Source organism: Pecten maximus, unplaced genomic scaffold (assembly GCF_902652985.1).
Source record: "Pecten maximus unplaced genomic scaffold, xPecMax1.1, whole genome shotgun sequence".
In the NCBI taxonomy this organism is placed as follows: Eukaryota; Metazoa; Mollusca; class Bivalvia; order Pectinida; family Pectinidae; genus Pecten; species Pecten maximus.
Genome location: NW_022979552.1, coordinates 1 through 22,004, shown reverse-complemented (window position 1 = coordinate 22,004; position 22,004 = coordinate 1). Strand labels below are relative to the sequence as shown.

General features: G+C 37.5%; 1 protein-coding gene across 1 annotated transcript in view; it reads right to left on the bottom strand.

Moving 5' to 3' along the window:
* The window catches only part of LOC117318905, a gene marked incomplete at its 5' end in the record, with an annotated part of 66,542 nt that extends 46,172 nt beyond the window's left edge, over nt 1–20,370 (bottom strand). Inside the window, 4 exons of the mRNA XM_033873839.1 lie at nt 47–162; nt 750–1,043; nt 10,377–10,706; nt 20,071–20,370. Of these exons, the coding sequence (XP_033729730.1) occupies nt 47–162; nt 750–1,043; nt 10,377–10,706; nt 20,071–20,370 (1,040 nt within the window). The remainder of the gene's footprint in view (nt 1–46; nt 163–749; nt 1,044–10,376; nt 10,707–20,070) is intronic.
* Between the last annotated feature and the right edge of the window lie 1,634 nt (nt 20,371–22,004).

Below are 22,004 nucleotides of genomic sequence, written 5' to 3'. Positions count from 1 at the left end.
CCACTGGTGAAATGTTTTCAAAAACATCATCATGTAGCATACTCACTGTTTCTATTTGGTCCATATGATAACCAATCAAGATAATTGGTGGAACACCCTTCTTTTCACCAGATTTGCTCTGTGAGTACGTTGCAACTGCATTAAGCCAGTGCGCGATTTCATCTGTAAGAATTATTAAGACTGCGGCTTTATTTAAGCAGATATAACAAGACTGAGAAAAATTAAAAACAAAATATCGCCAAAATAGTACTTTTTTACTTAAATATAAATTCTAACAATTTCACCAAAACAGACGGTTAAGGAACAGTAAATAACACAATCACTATTCAGTAATACAAGTATGCCTGTCGAAAATTGCGAAAGTAAATAGGTCACACAAGTCAGATTAAAGCTTTGCAGCTATTCTTTAGTCAAACATGTTTGTTCATCATTCAAGAAAATATTATACACATAGTGATCATTGATTCTGATGATATAGTTTGCTGATAAAGCATAGTTTGATCTGGACATAAACTCCGAGTGCCGAGTTTAAACCGTAACGTATTTGTACCTTCAACTAGTATACAGTATAAAATTATCTGAAAAAGTACGTTGTTTTGGTTTTGCAATTCTTGGTTTGCATGGTTGTTTATTTTCACTTCCAGGAAAAAGGAGGAAATGTCAAAAACTCATACATTGTATGTACACATATTTTGGTGAATGAAGCTTATAAGTTAAAACTTAGAACAGCTTGATGTAAAATCACTCACTGACAATGATATCTTGCTTGTCTGGATCGTCCCACAAGGAAACATCAAGCACCAGCAGGTATATACTGTTCGTCGACATAACACAGTGATGCCAAGTGTGAAACACTTCATCTCCTCCAAAGTCAAACATTGTTACATAAGCTGTGGATGGGTCATCCACACTATCGTCTTTCTTATTGAAATCTGCAATTGCTTTTCTTTGGTCTTCTGTGATCGGTTGCGGAGGATGTTCGTCTACAGTAGTATGTGATGCTACAGCCCCATTTTCTGATAGACCAGGATATCCAGTACCATCTGTAAATAACACATTTGAATATTAAAGCATACAATCAATTTGCCTTCTATTATTTATTTATCTTACTACAAAATGACATGTTTTAGTTTAGTTTTTATAAAATGAACAACATAGAATTCGATCTGCCTAGATTTATCTGAGTTTATCGGTTCGGAAAGAACTGTAAAGGGGAAGTATTACCTGATTTAGATATTTTTACAGTTATTATATGATATGGTTCAGTTAGTATATGATATGGTTCACTTATTATATGATGTGGTTCAGCTATTATATGATATGGTTCAGTTATTATATGACGTGGTTCAGTTATTATATGATGTGGTTCAGTTATTATATGATATGGTTCAGTTATTATATGATATGGTTCAGTTATTATATGATGTGGTTCAGCTATTATATGATATGGTTCAGCTATTATATGATGTGGTTCAGTTATTATATGATGTGGAATAGTGGTTTAGCTATTATATGATGTGGTAATCAGTAATTATATGATATGGTTCAGCTATTATATTATGTGGTTCAGTTATTATATGATATGGTTCAGCTATTATATGATATGGTTCAGCTATAATATGATATGGTTCAGATATTATATGATATGGTTCAGTTATTATATGATGTGGTTCAGATATTATATGATATGGTTCAGTTATTATATGATGTGGTTCAGTTATTATATGATATGGTTCAGTTATTATATGATATGGTTCAGCTATTATATGATATGGTTCAGCTATAATATGATATGGTTCAGATATTATATGATATGGTTCAGTTATCATATGATATGGTTCAGCTATTATATGATGTGGTTCAGTTATTATATGATGTGGATAAGTTATTTCAAGATATGGTTAAGTTATTATATGATGTGGTTTAGCTATTATATGATGTGGTTCAGTTATTATATGATGTGTTTCAGCTATTATATGATATGGTTCAGCTAATATATGATATGGTTCAGCTATTATATGATGTGGTGTAGCTATTATATGATGTGGATAAGTTATTTCAAGATGTGGTTCAGTTAATATATGATGTGGTTCAGTTATTATATGATATTGTTCAGCTATTATATGATATGGTTCAGCTATAATATGATGTGGTTAAGTTATTATATGATGTGGTTTAGATATTATATGATGTGGTTCAGTTATTATATGATGTGGTTCAGCTATTATATGATGTGGTTAAGTTATTATATGATGTGGTTTAGCTATTATATGATGTGGTTCAGTTATTATATGATAAGGTTCAGCTATTATATGATGTGGTTCATTTATTATATGATATTGTTAAGTTATTAGATCATATCACATAACACAGCTCTGGCGTTTACATTACAATGGGAATCAAACATCAAGAGTGGATATACATGTAATACATGTCAACCTCTGAAACCTCCAATGAGGGAGATCTCTCTCATTCCACATCTAAAATGAGGGAGAAAGTGCGTGAAAAAAGAACGTGACATTTTCGTTGTATTTTGGGGATGTATACTTCCTCATGAGCTTGCGCAGGTGTAAATTACCTCAGGCTACATTTTGATATTTAAATTTGACAACAATAGTTAATTTTAAAGAATGATAATAAAAAAAAGAATAGAAAAAAACGATTAATTATTTAAAAAAAATGTTTTCAGAAATTTCATTGATAGGAACTGTATTTAGTGAATTTTTAATGATGTAGTCACTTGAAATCTGCAACCAGTATACAAAAGAACTACTTGTTCTAAAATATATCTAAATGTATTTATCAAATGATCTCCCTTCCTTTCTCAAATAATAATTACACAGTTATTGATCAATTTTTGTTTTACTGCTAGTTCTATTGTGACATAGGCCTAAAACAAACTTCTTAAAAAAGTGTTTTAATTTTTTTCTAACCCAAATTGAAATCCGGATTTTTGTGGTAGTTTACGACTTTATATTAGTATCATCCAATTAAAGATGGCGGCAGTACAAACGCTCTTACTGACAGCTACGATTAAGAAAGGCATTATTGGCTTTCATGTGAGTATATCTTGTTGACAGATATTACCAGTGTTTGTTCTTAAAGTGATATATCCAAGTTGTAATTAAAAAAATTAACTGACCTATCTCACAAAGCCCCAGGCCAGGGCAGCTACACAGGTGGTGGGGTTGTTTCGTTTTCATAATCAGTCTAGGGTCAAAGTGTCTGAGATTTCCGGGGTTTTATGAGGGATGACTGCTCAAATCCAGGATAAATTTATCCCCGATTTGGGAAATGTACCAAATCGGGATTTAGGGGAAATAATAATGATTTTCCGAGCACTTCCCGTCTAATCCGGGATGGTTGACCACCTATGATGTATAGAGTTTATTGCTATTAACAGATTGCAAAAAAAAGAACCTTAGGACAGAAAATTGTGCAAGTACCTGAAACATTATCTTCATTATCTTAATAACAAGTACCTACATTCAAATATCAGTCAAATATCAGAGTAGGCTATGTTTATTCATGTCAATAAAATTTTCAGTCCTTTATTCCAGCATACTATTGGCCTAATATCAGGTCTCAAAGTCTCTTTGCTATTCAGCAATCATCGCTTAAAGATCTAAACTTATTTGACCCTGTGGCTTTTAAATGGTTATTATTTCGAACAACCTTGGTGGCCCTTTACTCAAGCATGCTACAGGTCCAATATGAAATCTCTGGGCTTCTCGGTTATTGAAAAGAAGACGGTTGAAGATTTTAGCCTATTTGACCCATGTTACCTTGAATGAAGGTCAAGGTCATTCATTTGAACAAATGTGGTAGCCCTTTACCCCAGCATGCTAGAGGCCCACAATGAAATCTCAAGCCTCTTGGTTATTGATAAGAAATTGTTAAAAGGAAAAACTTGACGATCAGGTGGACGACGGACGCCGCACCACAGCATAGCTTGCCAGGTGAGCTAATAATAAATCACCCTAATTCACTACTTTCTAGATGTTTTTATTCTTCATCTGGTTTCTTGAGGGAAGCAACTATAGCTAGCAAATATACATTGGATTGGATACCAATGAAATCAATATCACTTTTAGCTTTTAATTATAAATTTTGAATGATAAGAATGTTAACTCAGAGCTTTTTGGAGAATAATGTTATGTCAATGTTATGTCAGTTGTTTTCATACAGAAGCTGAAGAAAACATGGCGGAACAAGGTGCGTACGGTCAAGGCCAACCTATTTTATTGTATTTTTGCACCAATTATTTTAACTATTTTGACTAAGTTCTATTTTGCCAACCACCTTCCCCTTACAGCCTCCTTTCCAAAGTTGTTATAAAAAAAACATTTTACGATTTTCCTAATTACTTTATGATCATCAACTATCATTTTAAACCTATGGTATGTGTTGTATGTTTGTATATTGTTAATTCTGAAGGGATAATATCCGTAGAAACTCTTATATATCTGTACGAAAACTTCAAATTGTATGTATACTTGTATTTGATGTGGTGGGTTTCGACCCACATCTAAGACGTTTAACTCCTATATATCTTTAAGAGAACTTAATTTTTATGTATACTTGTACAGTACTTGATGCAGCGGGTTTTGACCCCCATCTAAGACTTTTAAGTGGTACCTATGATGTTATATTCTTTAACCGTTGTTTAATATAATAAACGGCCATTTTCAATTCAGCAATAATTATCTTTGTTATAATTCATTTTGCTTGTAAAAGTCGTACAAGCTTGCCTCGGTGGTTGCCCTGTATAAATATATATATTACAAGCTTTTAGAATTTGATACAGGAAGCCAACAGTTTAGCAAATTTGGTGTGATTACAGCTGCTAGTTTAAAGGGACAATTTAGTCAAGTTTGTTTACTTTTTTATCATTTCACAAATTATTTCAAGAAAGTGTACTTCAGTTCTCCTTATGAACTATCCTTGGTCATATATTGATACAAGTTTATGTTTTCCATGCAGTTTTTAATAAATTGCAACGGGGATTATAATCGTATAACCATATGATTTATATGCAAATGAGCAAGTCGTCTCTACACACTTTGTATACATGTGTGCAAGCACAGCCCCGTCTCGTGACTGTAAACAAAATTGGTTTGCATTTGAAGTTGTTAGTGGATATTTTAACTACATAGGTTGCGGGTCTCGTACCAAACGTAGACAGTGAGTGGAGCAACAAAATATATGGAGAATTACTGTTAGGACATGAATATTTTCGAACGGATGCGACAACAATGAAGAAGTTCATACAGTTGCGAACGAGTTTGTCGAGACTTGACCTAGATCAGCCTACGGAGTAATGTTGAGGTGCGATATTTTTTGTTCTGTACAACTTTAATTATCATAATTCCATTCGTACTTGTTATAAGTATTATTATGATTACATCATGGATGAAATAAATTACCTAGATGGGCGTTAGCGTTTGTTTGCATTCGTACACAAATGACAAGAGGCCCAGGGGCCTTAACGTTCATCTGACTCTAAATTGAAGACCCTTATATTATTGTAGTTTGCATTCTCTGTAGCAGGTTTAGTGGCACTGTTGGTTATGGTGGCCATCTTGGATTTCTGACTGACCGAATAAATAACAACACTTGGCCAGGACCATCTCAGGATCATTTCTGGCAAGTTAGAGTTAAATCGCACTGGTGGAGTTTGAGAAGTTTGAAATAGTGTTGTTCTGGAAAACCACGCATGTGGGTTAATGTTGCGTCCCGTTTTGTTGCTCATTAGTGTATTCATGTAAAATATACATTGTTGTACATTGTTGCAACTTGTACATTCCAATGACGTCACATTGTTTACAGATCCCGCGTTGTGTCTGCACTGCCTGACACGAAGGCTTCATTCTGTGTTTTTTAATGTTTTTGTTAGTTTTCTGATAATTCAATTGATCAGGTATGATTAAACAACCCCAATCAATATGAGGTGTGATTGTAATTTTAAGTTTAAACCGCATGTTGCGAAAAATTCTTCAACTTTCACTTTGTCAGTGCATTCGTGATCGCAGCTTCGATCGGCTGTCATGGCAACGACGAGGACGGTGGTTTCATCACAGTGACGAATTTACAAACTTGCATGTGTACAGCCGAAAACTTCTAACTATACCTTATGTCTTTGGAAATCATCTGTAAATAATTAATTGAATTAATTACGATCCATTGCATTCGTTTATTAACGTTTGTTCGTTTCTATATGCCGATTTCGATACTTAAAACACTGAAGAGTTCCAATATTGGAGAATGAACATTAACACTTGCTCTATGAATCGTCCTAGAGCACCCGACTATCCTAAATCAATACTTATGAAACAGGTACGAGCGTGAAGGTAATTGTATGAGAGCAACGAAAAGTGCTGTACATTCTTACGAAAATGACAAACATCGTCAAAATTACTTAAAAAGTAGTCAATTAATCGGCATTTCTTCAATTAACACCAGTTTATAACGCCGTTATGTAACCATACTTGAATAAATAGAAGAATGTACAGCACTTTTTCTCGGTTTCTTAGCACGATGAATAAGTGTATCATATTTGTTTGTACAACAAAATACGTTGGTCGGGTGCTCTGGCCATATTTACCGACCAAGTGTTAATGTAGTCCTTCGTGCCGGTCACGTGACCACGCGAGAACACGAGGAACGACGAAAACATCCCGATAAAGACGTTGGACACCTAACATTAAAATCCGATCAAAAAAACAAACAGAACTAACCGGGAAATCATTAAATATTGAATTTATATTAAAACATGATGTTTTTTGTTCTTTTTAATTATAAATGCAACATTAACCCACATGCGCATGATTACGCAATCATGTTAAAAATTGCCACCGTTGCTACCATGTCAAACTTTCTACGATGCCGAAAAATAACAACACTTTGTTGGCTCTCCTTCCTTAACATCCTCACCGATTTCCAGCTCAATGGCACCAGTGAAACCGGAGCAGAAGTTTAAAATGTGTTTTTTCAAGATGGCTGCCATCTTGGATTTCTGACTGACCAGATAAATAACAACACTTGGTCAGGACCATCTTAGAATCATTTCTAGTAAGTTAGAACTAAATCCCACTGGTGGAATTTGAGAAGAAGTTTGAAATAGCTGTTGATCAGAAGAACCATGATTGCGCAATCATGTTACAAAATGGCCGCCATGGCTGCCATGTCAAAGTTTTACAAAGCCAAAAAATGACAACTTGCTGGCTTTCCTTCCTTAACATCCTCACTAATTTATAGCTCAATGGCACTTGTGGAACTGGAAAGAAGATAAAAATGTTTTTTTCAAGATGGTTGCCATGGCAGCCATCTTGGATTTCTGACCGACCCGATAAATAATAACACTTGGTCAGGACAATCCAAGCATCATTTCAGGCACGTTTCAGCTCAATCTCACCAGTGGAACTTGAGAAGAAGTTTCAAATGTGTTTTCAAAATGGTGGCTGTGGCAGCCATCTTGGATTTCAGACATACCCAGAAAATAACAACACTTGGTCAGGACCATCCCAGCATCATTTCAGGCAAGTTTCAGCTCCATCCCACTGATGGAACTTGAGAAGATGTTTGAAATGTGAAAAGTTTATGCATGGCGGACGGCGGACGACGACGGACGAAACATGATGATTATAGGTCATCCTGACCCTTCGGGTCAGATGACATAAAAACTTTGTCAGGATGGTTTGGTTCATTTTGTTTAACGTCCTATTAACAGCTGATGTCATTTAAGGACAGCCTTCCGTGCGTGCGACATGCATTCATGTGTTGAGTGCGCGTGAGTGTATTGGGAGGCTGCGGTATGTTCGTGTTAAGTCTCCTTGTGATAGGCAGGAACTTTTGCCGATTTATAGTGCTACCTCACTGAAGCATTCTGCCGAAGGCACCCAGCAGTGAAAAATTAAAATATTTGACCTTGACCTAGTATTTGGACCTGATAACTTTGGCCATCAACCTGCATATTTGGTCAGTTAATTGACTCAGTGATTAATTCCAAGGAAATTGTTTTTCCAATGTTATCATTAAAAGTTATTAGTGAAAAAATACTGTCATTCTTTAAGAAACAAGAGCCCCATGGGGCAACTGGTTGGATTTTGACCAAACGTCTAAATAATGTTCATGTTCATTTCGTTAATAGGCCTCTTTTGTCTATCTCGAACAATGCTATATATGGTTATAGTGTTGGGATCTCAAATGCTTTAATATCTCAGAAATGAAGTCCAGACTCTCTAAGGGACCGTATGAAAAGACCCCAGGGATTGGTTTTACAACATGATTGTGTTTATCCTTTAACGTCCAGCTATGCTATGAATGGTTATGGGATGGGAATCTCAACAGTTCAAAAATATAACCAAAACACTACTGGTAAATCCTTAGGGGTATGGAAAGACCCCTATACCTACAACATGATTCTGTTGATCTCTTTATGCCTAACAATGCTGTATATGGTTATCGGGTGGGGATCTAAATATCAAAGTAATTAAATTAGCCCGGACAGAAAAGACCCCAGGGCATATTGGTGGGTTGGTCAGAGTAACTATTGATGAAAAAATCTGTCTCCTTTCCCAAGGATGTTTCTGACCAAATTTGGCTAAAATCTATTCAGAACTTTTACAACTAGCGATTTGAAGAGATTAAATTTACCCTGTTCCTCCAATTGGGTCCTGCCCCTTTAGCCCCGGGCCGGGGGTCAGAGTCACCATTTCTGCAAAATCTGTTCTTCCCCAAGGATGTTTTTGACCGAATTGGGTTCAAATCCATTGGTAAGTTTATGACTAGTAGCAATTTAAAGGAATTGCCTCTATTTCCCCTATTGGGCCCTGCCCCTTTGGCCTTAGGGGGTTCAGAGTAATCATTTATGCAAAATATGCTCCCCTTTCCCTAAGGATGTTTTTGACTAAATTGGGTTAAAATACATTCATAACTTTATGACAAGTAGCGATTTATATGCATTAACCCTATTTCCCCTATTTGGCCCCACCCCTCTGGCCACTTGACGGTCAGAGTCACCATTTATGCAAAATATGTTCCCCTTTCCAAAGGAAGGTTTTTATTACATTTGATTAAAATCCGCAGAGTATTTTATGACTAGTAGCGATTTTAAACAAATGTTGATGGACGGACGGACCATGGCATAATCTCACAGGACCTTTGGTCCAGCTGGGCTAAAAGATTTGAATTTGTTTGCTTGCTTGTTGTGTTTTTTTTAGTTCCTCCTTTTGGACCCCAGGCCTCTTTGCTCCCTAAAAAGCCACACTTTCCATTTATAAATCATCAATATCTCCTTCGCTCAATTATGCTCATAACAAAATTTTGTCAAAATCAGCTCAGTTGTTCAGGACAAGTAGTGATCTAAATAAGGATTTGCTACAACTTCCCCTATTAAGCCCTGTCATTTTGACCCCTAGGGACCCCTATAAAATAAGAGGCTCACAAGCCTTAACAGTCACCTGAGTTTTGAAATATTTCTGTCAATTTTATCCTTTTTGACCCTGCTCATCAGACGCTGAGGGTCAGTCGGGCCAACATTTGCATACCATCAAACTGCCTTTAAAAACTGCTAATTCTAAACAAGCAAGAATGCATTCCAAAAGAAATCAAACAAATAATACTCAAAAATGTGATTTCCCTTTATAAACTATAGGAAAGTTTACCTCCTCCAAAGGGGCAAACATGAGATTCCAGTGTCATGAAATTCATAAATGTGGTAAAGGACCTTTAGACCCTTCCATCAATTAAGAGAATTTGATATTACTTTATTTGGGCCTTAAAAGATTTTTTTGAAATTTCAGTCCATTTGACCCTATTTGCCTCTAACCCCTCAGTCCCCTAGGAGATGGGGACCATATACTTTACAGTTTTGGTTGACGTTTACGCAAAACATCGTTAAAATTTGTTCAGGGATTTCTAAGAAGAAGTCAAAAATGTAAATTGTTAACAGACAGATAACGCCCTACGACGGACAAAGGGCGATTAGAATAGGTCACTTGAGATCGTTGTCTCAGGCGACCTAAAAATGTGTCCAGGACTAGTAGCAATTTCAATGAAGTGTTGATGAATGGCTGACAGACGGAAAGAAAGCTGATGGACTCTGCGCCATGGCACACCTCCGGGCTTGATGAAATAACTAGGGACTCAGAAGGGAACAGAAACATCAAGTTTTTTTCCTTCCAGTCATTTCAAGAAAATGTCAGAACAAGGATTGTTCACAGACAGATGACCAACAACACACACAAAAGAAAGCCCACATAAACAGCCCACTTTTATCAGATGGTGGGTCTAAATGTCGATACATGGAGACTTGATCATGGCAATACCAAGAGTCATTATATACTCACATACGCTCAATGTCATTTAAAAAATACCATTTGAATGTGCATTCGATGTTTCCATTTCCTGTTTGGTTCCATTGTCTACATGTCCCTGTAAACGTTGATTGCATAACTCTGCGTCCTTTCCCTTCTCAATTTTTTCCATTTCCTTTCCACTCTTTCTAAGTTTGTATCTTATTCGTTTGGATAGTAGTTTAGCCATATTAGTAGGTTCTGGGCCTCCATCTTCGATTTGTTTCCTTAACTGCCTCATCAAGCTTGTTTTCCCTGCTCGAGCATGACCAATGAAAGTCAATTTAATATTTTGTGTTTTCAGTTTTTGTTTCATTCTGCGCTTATGTTTGGTTTCTTTGTCAAGTGCATCTGGGATAAATGAAGGCAAAGTAGATAAATTAGTAAACAAACAAAAATGAAAGAAAAACACATGTAATGTCACTAATGACATGCTGTACCGTACATGTATGAGTAATGGAAGCTAATGCGTTACTGGTTTTGTATATTTCTATTAAATATAATCTTTGAATTATCTTAACTTGCATTATTAAAATCTCATAATCTTATAAACAATGTTTATCAGTGATAACATAAACAAGAGGCTAAAAGCTTTATTTAATGAGGTTAAACAATACTATATAAAAATCTCAACTCAATCTGAAAATGAAAATCTCAGGGGGTGAAAATCTCAACTGCTTCAAAGATATCAAACCCAGACACAATGTTCAGGCTCCTCAGGGGTGTGGAAAGACCACAGGGATTGTTTTTACAACATGACTGTGTTTTAAGAAAGTCAGCCCCGTAGGGCGAGGAAATATCTCTAGGCCTATTTTTCATCAGGATTGTGTTTATCTCTTGGTGCCCAGCAATGCTATATATGGTTATGGGATGGAAATCTCCAGCAATGCTATATATGGTTATGGGATGGAAATCTCAACGGTTTCAAAATACAACAAGAACATAGTTGTCAAGATCCCCCGTCTACGCAAATATTTCATTACACAAAATTAAAGTGGGCAATGAAAATAAAAATGAAACACATGATATAGCAGTCATAATCCGTATCAGTAAAATGAAAGACTGATCTTTACTCTTCTTTTCCCTTCTTTCATTCTTCCTTCAAAACATTTAATAACTTTATATAACACTATATATACAGCAGTAACAATTGTCAAAATCCAAGACTGCCTCATGCATGTCGGTCATGTTATTTTGCATTTGATCCTCAAATGCAATACCAACAACTTAGGACAAAGGAAAACCTACACATGGAATTTGAGAAAGATCCCTTAAGCACTTTCTGAAAAATAGCAATATATAACAAACTTCAATTTTCAAACTCCATGATGGACGTCTGTCTACTATTTTGATTTTCTTATAGGTCCCAAATTTGAAATGCATTATGCACAAAGGATAAAGGATAACTTACATATGGAAATTGAGAAAGATCCTATCAGTAATTTCTCAGAAAGATATCATACCATTCAGGTACCAAACTGTTACAAGCAGACATCAATCAGCTGTGATACCATTGGGTACCAAACTGTTACAACCTGACATCAATCAGCTGTGATACCATTGGGTACCAAACTGTTACAACCTGACATCGATCAGCTGTGATACCATTGGGTACCAAACTGTTACAACCTGACATCGATCAGCTGTGATACCATTGGGTACCAAACTGTTACAACCTGACATCGATCAGCTGTGATACCATTGGGTACCAAACTGTTACAACCTGACATCGATCAGCTGTGATACCATTGGGTACCAAACTGTTACAACCTGACATCACTCAGCCGTGATACCATTGGTTACCAAACTGTTACAACCTGACATTAATCAGCTGTGATACCATTGGGTACCAAACTGTAACAACCTGATATCAATCAGCTGTGATACCAATGGGTACCAAACTGTTACAACCTGACATCGATCAGCCGTAATACCAATGGGTACCAAACTGTTACAACCTGACATCACTCAGCCGTGATACCATTGGGTACCAAACTGCTACAACCTGACATCTTTTAGCCATGATAACATTGGGTACCGAACTGTTACAACCTGATATCAATCAGCTGTGATACCATTGGGTACCAAACTGCTACAACTTGAAATCTTTCAGCCGTGATAACATTGGGTACCAAACTGTTACAACCTGATATCAATCAGCTGTGATACCATTGGGTACCAAACTGTTACAACCTGACATTAATCAGCTGTGATACCATTGGGTACCAAACTGTTACAACCTGATATCATTCAGATGTGATACCATGGGGTACCAAACTATTACAACCTGATATCAATCAGATGTGATACCATTGGGTACCAAACTGTTACAATCTGACATTAATCAGCTGTGATACCATTGGGTACAAAACTGTTATAACCTGACATCAATCAGCTGTGATACCATGGGGTACCAAACTGTTACAATCTGACATCAATCAGCTGTGATACCATTGGGTACCAAACTGTTAATACCTGACATCAATCAGCTGTGATACCATTGGGTACCAAACTGTTACAACCTGACATCAATCAGCTGTGATACCATTGGGTACCAAACTGTTACAAGCAGACATCAATCAGCTGTGATACCATTGGGTACCAAACTGTTACAACCTGACATAAATCAGCTGTGATACCATTGGGTACCAAACTGTTACAAGCAGACATCAATCAGCTGTGATACCATTGGGTACCAAACTGTTACAACCTGACATCAATCAGCTGTGATACCATTGGGTACCAAACTGTTACAACCTGATATCAATCAGCTGTGATACCATTGGGTACCAAACTGTTACAAGCTGACATCAATCAGCTGTGAAACCAGTGGGTACCAAACTGTTACAACCTGATATCAATCAGCTGTGATACCATTGGGTACCAAACTGTTACAACCCGACATTAATCAGCTGTGATACCATTGGGTACCAAACTGTTATAATCTGACATTAATCAGCTGTGATACCCTTGGGTACCAAACTGTTACAACTTGATATCAATCAGATGTGATACCATTGGGTACCAAACTGTTACAATTTGACATTAATCAGCTGTGATACCCTTGGGTACCAAACTGCTACAACCTGATATCAATCAGATGTGATACCATGGGGTACCAAACTGTTACAATCTGACATCAATCAGCTGTGATACCATTGGGTACCAAACTGTAACAACCTGATATTAATCAGCTGTGATACCATTGGGTACCAAACTGTTACAACCTGACATCAATCAGCTGTGATACCATTGGGTACCAAACTGTTACAACCTGACATCAATCAGCTGTGATACCATTGGGTACCAAACTGTTACAAGCAGACATCAATCAGCTGTGATACCATTGGGTACCAAACTGTTACAACCTGACATCAATCAGCTGTGATACCAATGGGTACCAAACTGTTACAACCTGACATCAATCAGCCGTAATACCAATGGGTACCAAACTATTACAACCTGACATCACTCAGCCGTGATACCATTGGGTACCAAACTGTAACAACCTGACATTAATCAGCTGTGATACCATTGGGTACCAAACTGTTACAACCTGACATCAATCAGCTGTGATACCATTGGGTACCAAACTGTTACAACCTGACATCAATCAGCTGTGATACCATTGGGTACCAAACTATTACAACCTGACATCACTCAGCTGTGATATCATGGGGTACTAAACTGTTACAACCTGACATCACTCAGCCGTGATACCATTGGGTACCAAACTGTTACAACCTGATATCAACTGTGATACCATTGGGTACCAAACTGTTACAACCTGATATCAATCAGCCGTGATACCATTGGGTACCAAACTGTTACAATCTGACATTAATCAGCTGTGATACCATTGGGTACCAAACTGTTACAATCTGACATTAATCAGCTGTGATACCATTGGGTACCAAACTGTTATAATCTGACATTAATCAGCTGTGATACCCTTGGGTACCAAACTGTTACAACCTGATATCAATCAGATGTGATACCATTGGGTACCAAACTGTTACAATCTGACATTAATCAGCTGTGATACCCTTGGGTACCAAACTGTTACAACCTGATATCAATCAGATGTGATACCATGGGGTACCAAACTGTTACAATCTGACATCAATCAGCTGTGATACCATTGGGTACCAAACTGTAACAACCTGATATCGATCAGCCGTGATACCATTTGGTACCAAACTGTTACAACCTGACATCAATCAGACGTGATACCATTGGGTACCAAACTGTTACAACCTGACATCAATCAGCTGTGATACCATTGGGTACCAAACTGTTACAAGCAGACATCAATCAGCTGTGATACCATTGGGTACCAAACTGCTACAACCTGACATCTTTTAGCCATGATACCATTGGGTACCGAACTGTTACAACCAGACATCAATCAGCTGTGATACCATTGGGTACCAAACTATTACAACCTGACATTAATCAGCTGTGCTACCATTGGGTACCAAACTGTTACAACCTGATATCATTCAGACGTGAAACCATTGGGTACCAAACTGTTACAACCAGACATCAATCAGCCGTAATACCATTGGGTACCAAACTGTTACAACCAGACATCAATCAGCCGTGATACCATTGGGTACCAAACTATTACAACCTGACATCACTCAGCTGTGATATCATGGGGTACTAAACTGTTACAACCTGACATCACTCAGCCGTGATACCATTGGGTACCAAACTGTTACAATCTGACATTAATCAGCTGTGATACCATTGGGTACCAAACTGTTATAACCTGACATCAATCAGCTGTGATACCATGGGGTACCAAACTGTTACAATCTGACATCAATCAGCTGTGATACCATTGGGTACCAAACTGTTAATACCTGACATCAATCAGACGTGATACCATTGGGTACCAAACTGTTACAACCTGACATCAATCAGCTGTGATACCATTGGGTACCAAACTGTTACCAGCAGACATCAATCAGCTGTGATACCATTGGGTACCAAACTGTTACAACCTGACATCAATCAGCTGTGACACCATTGGGTACCAAACTGCTACAACAAGATATCAATCAGCTGTGATACCATTGGATACCAAACTGTTACAACATGACATTAATCAGCTGTGATACCATTGGGTACCAAACTGTTACAACCTGACATCAATCAGCTGTGATACCATTGGGTACCAGACTTTTACAATCTGACATCAATCATCTGTGATACCATTGGGTACCAAACTGTAACAACCTGATATCTATCAGCTGTGATACCATTGGATACCAAACTGTTACAACCTGATATCAATCATTCCTGATACCATTGGGTACCAAACTGTTATAACCTGACATCACTCAGCCGTGATACCATTGGGTACCAAACTGTTACAACCAGACATCAATCAGCCGTGATACCATTGGGTACCAAACTGTTACAACCAGACATCAATCAGCCGTGATACCATTGGGTACCAAACTATTACAACCTGACATCACTCAGCTGTGATATCATGGGGTACTAAACTGTTACAACCTGACATCAATCAGCCGTGATACCATTGGGTACCAAACTGTTACAACCTGATATCAATCAGCTGTGATACCATTGGGTACCAAACTGTTACAACCTGATATCAATCAGCCGTGATACCATTGGGTACCAAACTGTTACAATCAGACATCAATAAGCTGTGATACCATTGGGTACCAAACTGTTACAACCTGACATTAATCAGCTGTGATACCTTTGGGTACCAAACTATTACAACCTGATATCTGTCTGCCACGATATCATTTGGTACCAAACTGTTACAACCTGACATCAATCAGCTGTGATACCATTGGGTACCAAACTGTTACAACCATACATCAATCAGCTGTGATACCGTTGGGTACCAAACTGTTACAAGCAGACATCAATCAGCCGTGATACCATTGGGTACCAAACTTTTACAACCTGATATCAATCATCCGTGATACCATTGGGTACCGAACTGTTACAACCAGACATCAATCAGCTGTGATACCATTGGGTACCAAACTATTACAACCTGACATTAATCAGCTGTGCTACCATTGGGTACCAAACTGTTACAACCTGATATCATTCAGACGTGAAACCATTGGGTACCAAACTGTTACAACCAGACATCAATCAGCCGTGATACCATTGGGTACCAAACTATTACAACCTGACATCACTCAGCTGTGATACCATGGGGTAATAAACTGTTACAACCTGACATCACTCAGCCGTGATACCATGGGGTACCAAACTGTTACAACCTGACATCACTCAGCTGTGATACCATTGGGTACCAAACTCCTACAACTTGACATCTTTCAGCCGTGATACCATGGGGTACCAAACTGTTACAACCTGACATCAATCAGCTGTGATACCATGGGGTACTAAACTGTTACAACCTGACATCACTCAGCCGTGATACCATGGGTACCAAACTGTTACAACCTGACATCACTCAGCTGTGATACCATTGGGTACCAAACTCCTACAACTTGACATCTTTCAGCCGTGATAACATTGGGTACCGAACTGTTAGAACCAGACATCAATCAGCCGTGATACCATTGGGTACCAAACTGTTAGAACTAGACATCAATCAGATGTGATACCATTGGGTACCAAACTGTTACAACATGACATCAATCATCCGTGATACCATTGGGTACCAAACTGTTACAACCTGATATCAATCATCCGTGATACCATTGGGTACCGAACTGTTACAACCTGACATTAATCAGACGTGATACCATTGGGTACCAAACTGTTACAACCTGACATTTATCAGCTGATATACCATTGGGTACCAAACTGTTACAACCTGACATCATTCAGCTGTGATACCATTGGGTACCAAACTGCTACCACCAGACATCAATCAGCTGTGATACCATTTGGTACCAAACTGTTACAACCAGACATTAATAAGCTGTGATACCATTGGGTACCAAACTGTTACAACCAGACACCAATCAGCTGTGATACCATTGGGTACCAAACTGTTACAGCCTGATATCAATTAGCTGTGATACCATTGGGTACCAAACTTTTACAACCAGACATCAGTCAGCTGTGATACCATTAGGTACCAAACTGTTACAACCAGACACCAATCAGCTGTGATACCACTGGGTACCAAACTGTTACAGCCTGATATCAATTAGCTGTGATACCATTGGGTACCAAACTGTTACAACCAGACATCAATCAGCTGTAATACCATTGGGTACCAAACTGTTACAACCAGACATCAATAAGCTGTGATACCATTGGGTACCAAACTGTTACAACCAGACATTAATCAGCTGTGGTACCATTGGGTACCACACTGTTACAATCTGACATCAATCAGCTGTGATACCATTGGGTACCAAACTGTTAGAACTAGACATCAATCAGATGTGATACCATTGGGTACCAAACTGTTACAACATGACATCAATCATCCGTGATACCATTGGGTACCAAACTGTTACAACCTGATATCAATCATCCGTGATACCATTGGGTACCGAACTGTTACAACCTGACATTAATCAGACGTGATACCATTGGGTACCAAACTGTTACAACCTGACATTTATCAGCTGATATACCATTGGGTACCAAACTGTTACAACCTGACATCATTCAGCTGTGATACCATTGGGTACCAAACTGCTACCACCAGACATCAATCAGCTGTGATACCATTTGGTACCAAACTGTTACAACCAGACATTAATAAGCTGTGATACCATTGGGTACCAAACTGTTACAACCAGACACCAATCAGCTGTGATACCATTGGGTACCAAACTGTTACAGCCTGATATCACTCAGCTGTGATACCATTGGGTACCAAACTTTTACAACCAGACATCAATCAGCTGTGATACCATTGGGTACCAAACTGTTACAACCAGACACCAATCAGCTGTGATACCACTGGGTACCAAACTGTTACAGCCTGATATCAATTAGCTGTGATACCATTGGGTACCAAACTGTTACAACCAGACATCAATCAGCTGTAATACCATTGGGTACCAAACTGTTACAACCAGACATCAATAAGCTGTGATACCATTGGGTACCAAACTGTTACAACCAGACATTAATCAGCTGTGGTACCATTGGGTACCAAACTGTTACAATCTGACATCAATCAGCTGTGATACCATTGGGTACCAAACTGTTACAACCTGACATTAATCAGCTGTGATACCATTGGGTACCAAACTGTTACAACCTTACATTAATCAGCTGTGATACCATTGGGTACCAAACCATTGGGTACCAAACTGTTACAACCTTACATTAATCAGCTGTGATACCATTGGGTACCAAACTGTTACAACCTGATATCAATCGGCTGTGATACCATTGGGTACCAAACTGCTACAACCAGACATCAATCAGCTGTGATACCATTGGGTACCAAACTGTTACAACCAGACATCAACTAGAACTGTCGACAGGATGGCTGACTAATACCCCCGCAATCAGCACAAGTCAATGGTAACCAGTTGCCATAGCAACCATAATTTAAAAATAAAAAAAAGAAAGTGGCATGCACATATAAACATGCATGCTCCTCTATATTTGTGTAAAGTTTCATTGAAATCAGTCCCTCGGTTCAGGAGGAGTTGTCCGGACAAATTTAAAGTTATGGTTCTTATCAGAAAACCTGTTTATAGTGACTAGTTGCCATAGCAACCATAATTTTGAAAGAAAAGAAAGTGGCATGCACATCTACACATGGTCCTCTATATTTGTGTGAAGTTTCACTGAATTTGGCCCTTCGGTTTAGGAGTTGTCTGGAGAAACTTAAAGTTGTGGTTCTTATATTGGAAAACCTGTTTATAGTGACCAGTTGCCATAGCAACCATAATTTTGAGAAAAATAAAGTGGCATGCACATCTACACATGGTCCTCTATATTTGTGTGAAGTTTCATTGAAATTGGCCATTTAGTTTAGGAGGAGTTGTCCGGACAAACTTAAAGTTATGGTTCTTATCAGAAAACCTGTTTATAGTGACCAGTTGCCATAGCAACCATAATTTTGAGAAAAATAAAGTGGCATGCACATCTACACATGGTCCTCTATATTTGTGTAAAGTTTCACGGACAGACGACGGACGGACGACGGACGCCACGGTATGGCATAGGCCTTCGGATCAGGTGAACTAATAACCTGCTGAATGTACAGATTTGGAGATTAGATTAGAACAGATTTTTCATTGATGTAAGATTGTAGGTCAAAATGAAAGTCATAGTTGACACATCCCCATATATCTCCTTAATAAGTTTAGTGACAAGCAGTGAAGGATACAGTGCACCATGCATCCATAGCATGGGGCGAAACAATATACGAGTGTCCCATGTCAATAAGAAATGTAGTATTGTACCAGGTAAAAATAAGTACTGAAATGCAAGGTTAATTGTCGAATCAAAATAACACAAAGCACTAAAAGCCTATAAAGTTTCAAAGAAAAAAAATTTGAATTAAAATGCCTTCATGTAAGCACAACTATATAACATGATGATAAAATACTACAAGTATCACTTAGATCGGTTATAAATTGCTTCACCAGAATGCCATACCACGAAATATTTACTTCAAAATTTGACGAAAAATTAAAACTCTCCTTTGGATAAATGAATAACACTGTTGTAATGTAAACATTGCATTATAAAATGAAATCATACTTACCAGGTTGTACGGACAGAACCGACATGTTGCTCCAACCAGTTCCTTTACTATTGGTAGCTGAGCACTGGTACCATCCTTCATCATCAGTGTTTGTCTCACGGATAATCAATGTGGGGGATATAATAGAACCTGCAAAGTATCTTTCGTTGTCTATTTCTATTGGAATGCGGTTATCATTTTCTACTTTATACCACTGAATTGAAGTAGCCTCTGGTGATGCTTTGACGTAGGTTTGGATGAAGGCTGTTTTCTCGATGGGAACAGTGAACTCGCCATGGCTGATGTTCACATACGGAAAACCTGATCAACAAAATACACATTAATTAAAGTATATCAAAAATATGGTGTTCTATAAAATCTGTTTAACAAAAAACATGTATGTAAGGTATTTGTTTGAAGAAAGTTTTATGACCTTGTTGATGTTATATGAAGACCAATGTGTTTTATCTGGACAGTGACATAACACTCAACATAGTCACATCATACTGACAATGTACTATACGAGTATATCATAGATGTCTTAAACATGTATCATTGTCTTATGTATATCTATATAGATGTCTTACACACAATCTGACACAGGTCTCACTGTCTTGTGTATATCTATATAGATGTCTTACACTCAAACTGACACAGGTCTCAATGTCTTGTGTATATCTATATAGATGTCTTATACACAATCTGACACAGGTCTCACTTCCTTGTGTATATCTATATAGATGTCTTATACACAATCTGACACAGGTCTCAATGTCTTGTGTATATCTATATAGATGTCTTACACACATTCTGACACAGGTCTAATTGTCTTGTGTATATCTATATAGATGTCTTATACACAAAATGACACAGGTCTCACTGTCCTGTATATATCTATATAGATGTTTTGTACAGAATCTGACACAGGTCTCACTGTCTTGTGTATATCTATATAGATGTCTTACACACAATCAGACACAGGTCTCATTGTCTTGTGTATATCTGTATAGATGTCTTGTACACAATCTGACACAGGTCTCATTGTCTTGTGTATATCTGTATAGATGTCTTGTACACAATCTGACACCGGTCTCAGTGTCTTGTGTATATCTATATAAATGTTTTATACACAATCTGACACATGTCTCACTGTCTTGTGTATATTTATATAGATGTCTTGTACACAATCTGACACATGTCTCACTGTCTTGTGTATATCTATATAGATGTCTTATACACAATCTGACACAGGTCTCATTGTCTTGTGTATATCTATATAGATGTCTTATACACAATCTGACACAGGTCTCAATGTCTTGTGTATATCTATAGATGAATTATACACAATCTGACACAGATATCACTGTCTTGTATATATATATATATATATATATATGTCAAGTAGTAATAACGACAGTACAGACAAGTAAATTTTCAAATTTTCGAGGCAATCTGCCCCTTTATCAAGACGCAGGTAAATTGCATACGATCACATATAGACATAGAACATGGAACAGTAACACAAATATTATAGGTATAAACAACAGAAAGTATCATAATGTTGTAAAAATGATCCCCCTCGGCCGATACTTAATTCGCCGAGGGCCTATTATAATTAATAAGGAAACATCTTTGGTGGTGTACAGATGCTAAAAGTAAATGAATGAATGAATGAATGAATGAATGAACAAATAAATAAATAAATAATATAACTTAAAGGTTTAACAGAAAAGCATCGCGGGTCGATTTGATGTGATGGCAGCGTGTGTTATGTCATGAATGTTTTTGTTATTGTTTTTTTTCCCTCGATATGTACATTTCGTCCCGCAAAACTCGGCCCAAACAGCGGGTTGCAGTGACAATATCGGGTGGCCAATCCCATATTAAAATTAGTTCGTTTAAAACGAATGTCTTGTTTATATCTATATAGATTTCGTACACACAACTAACACAGG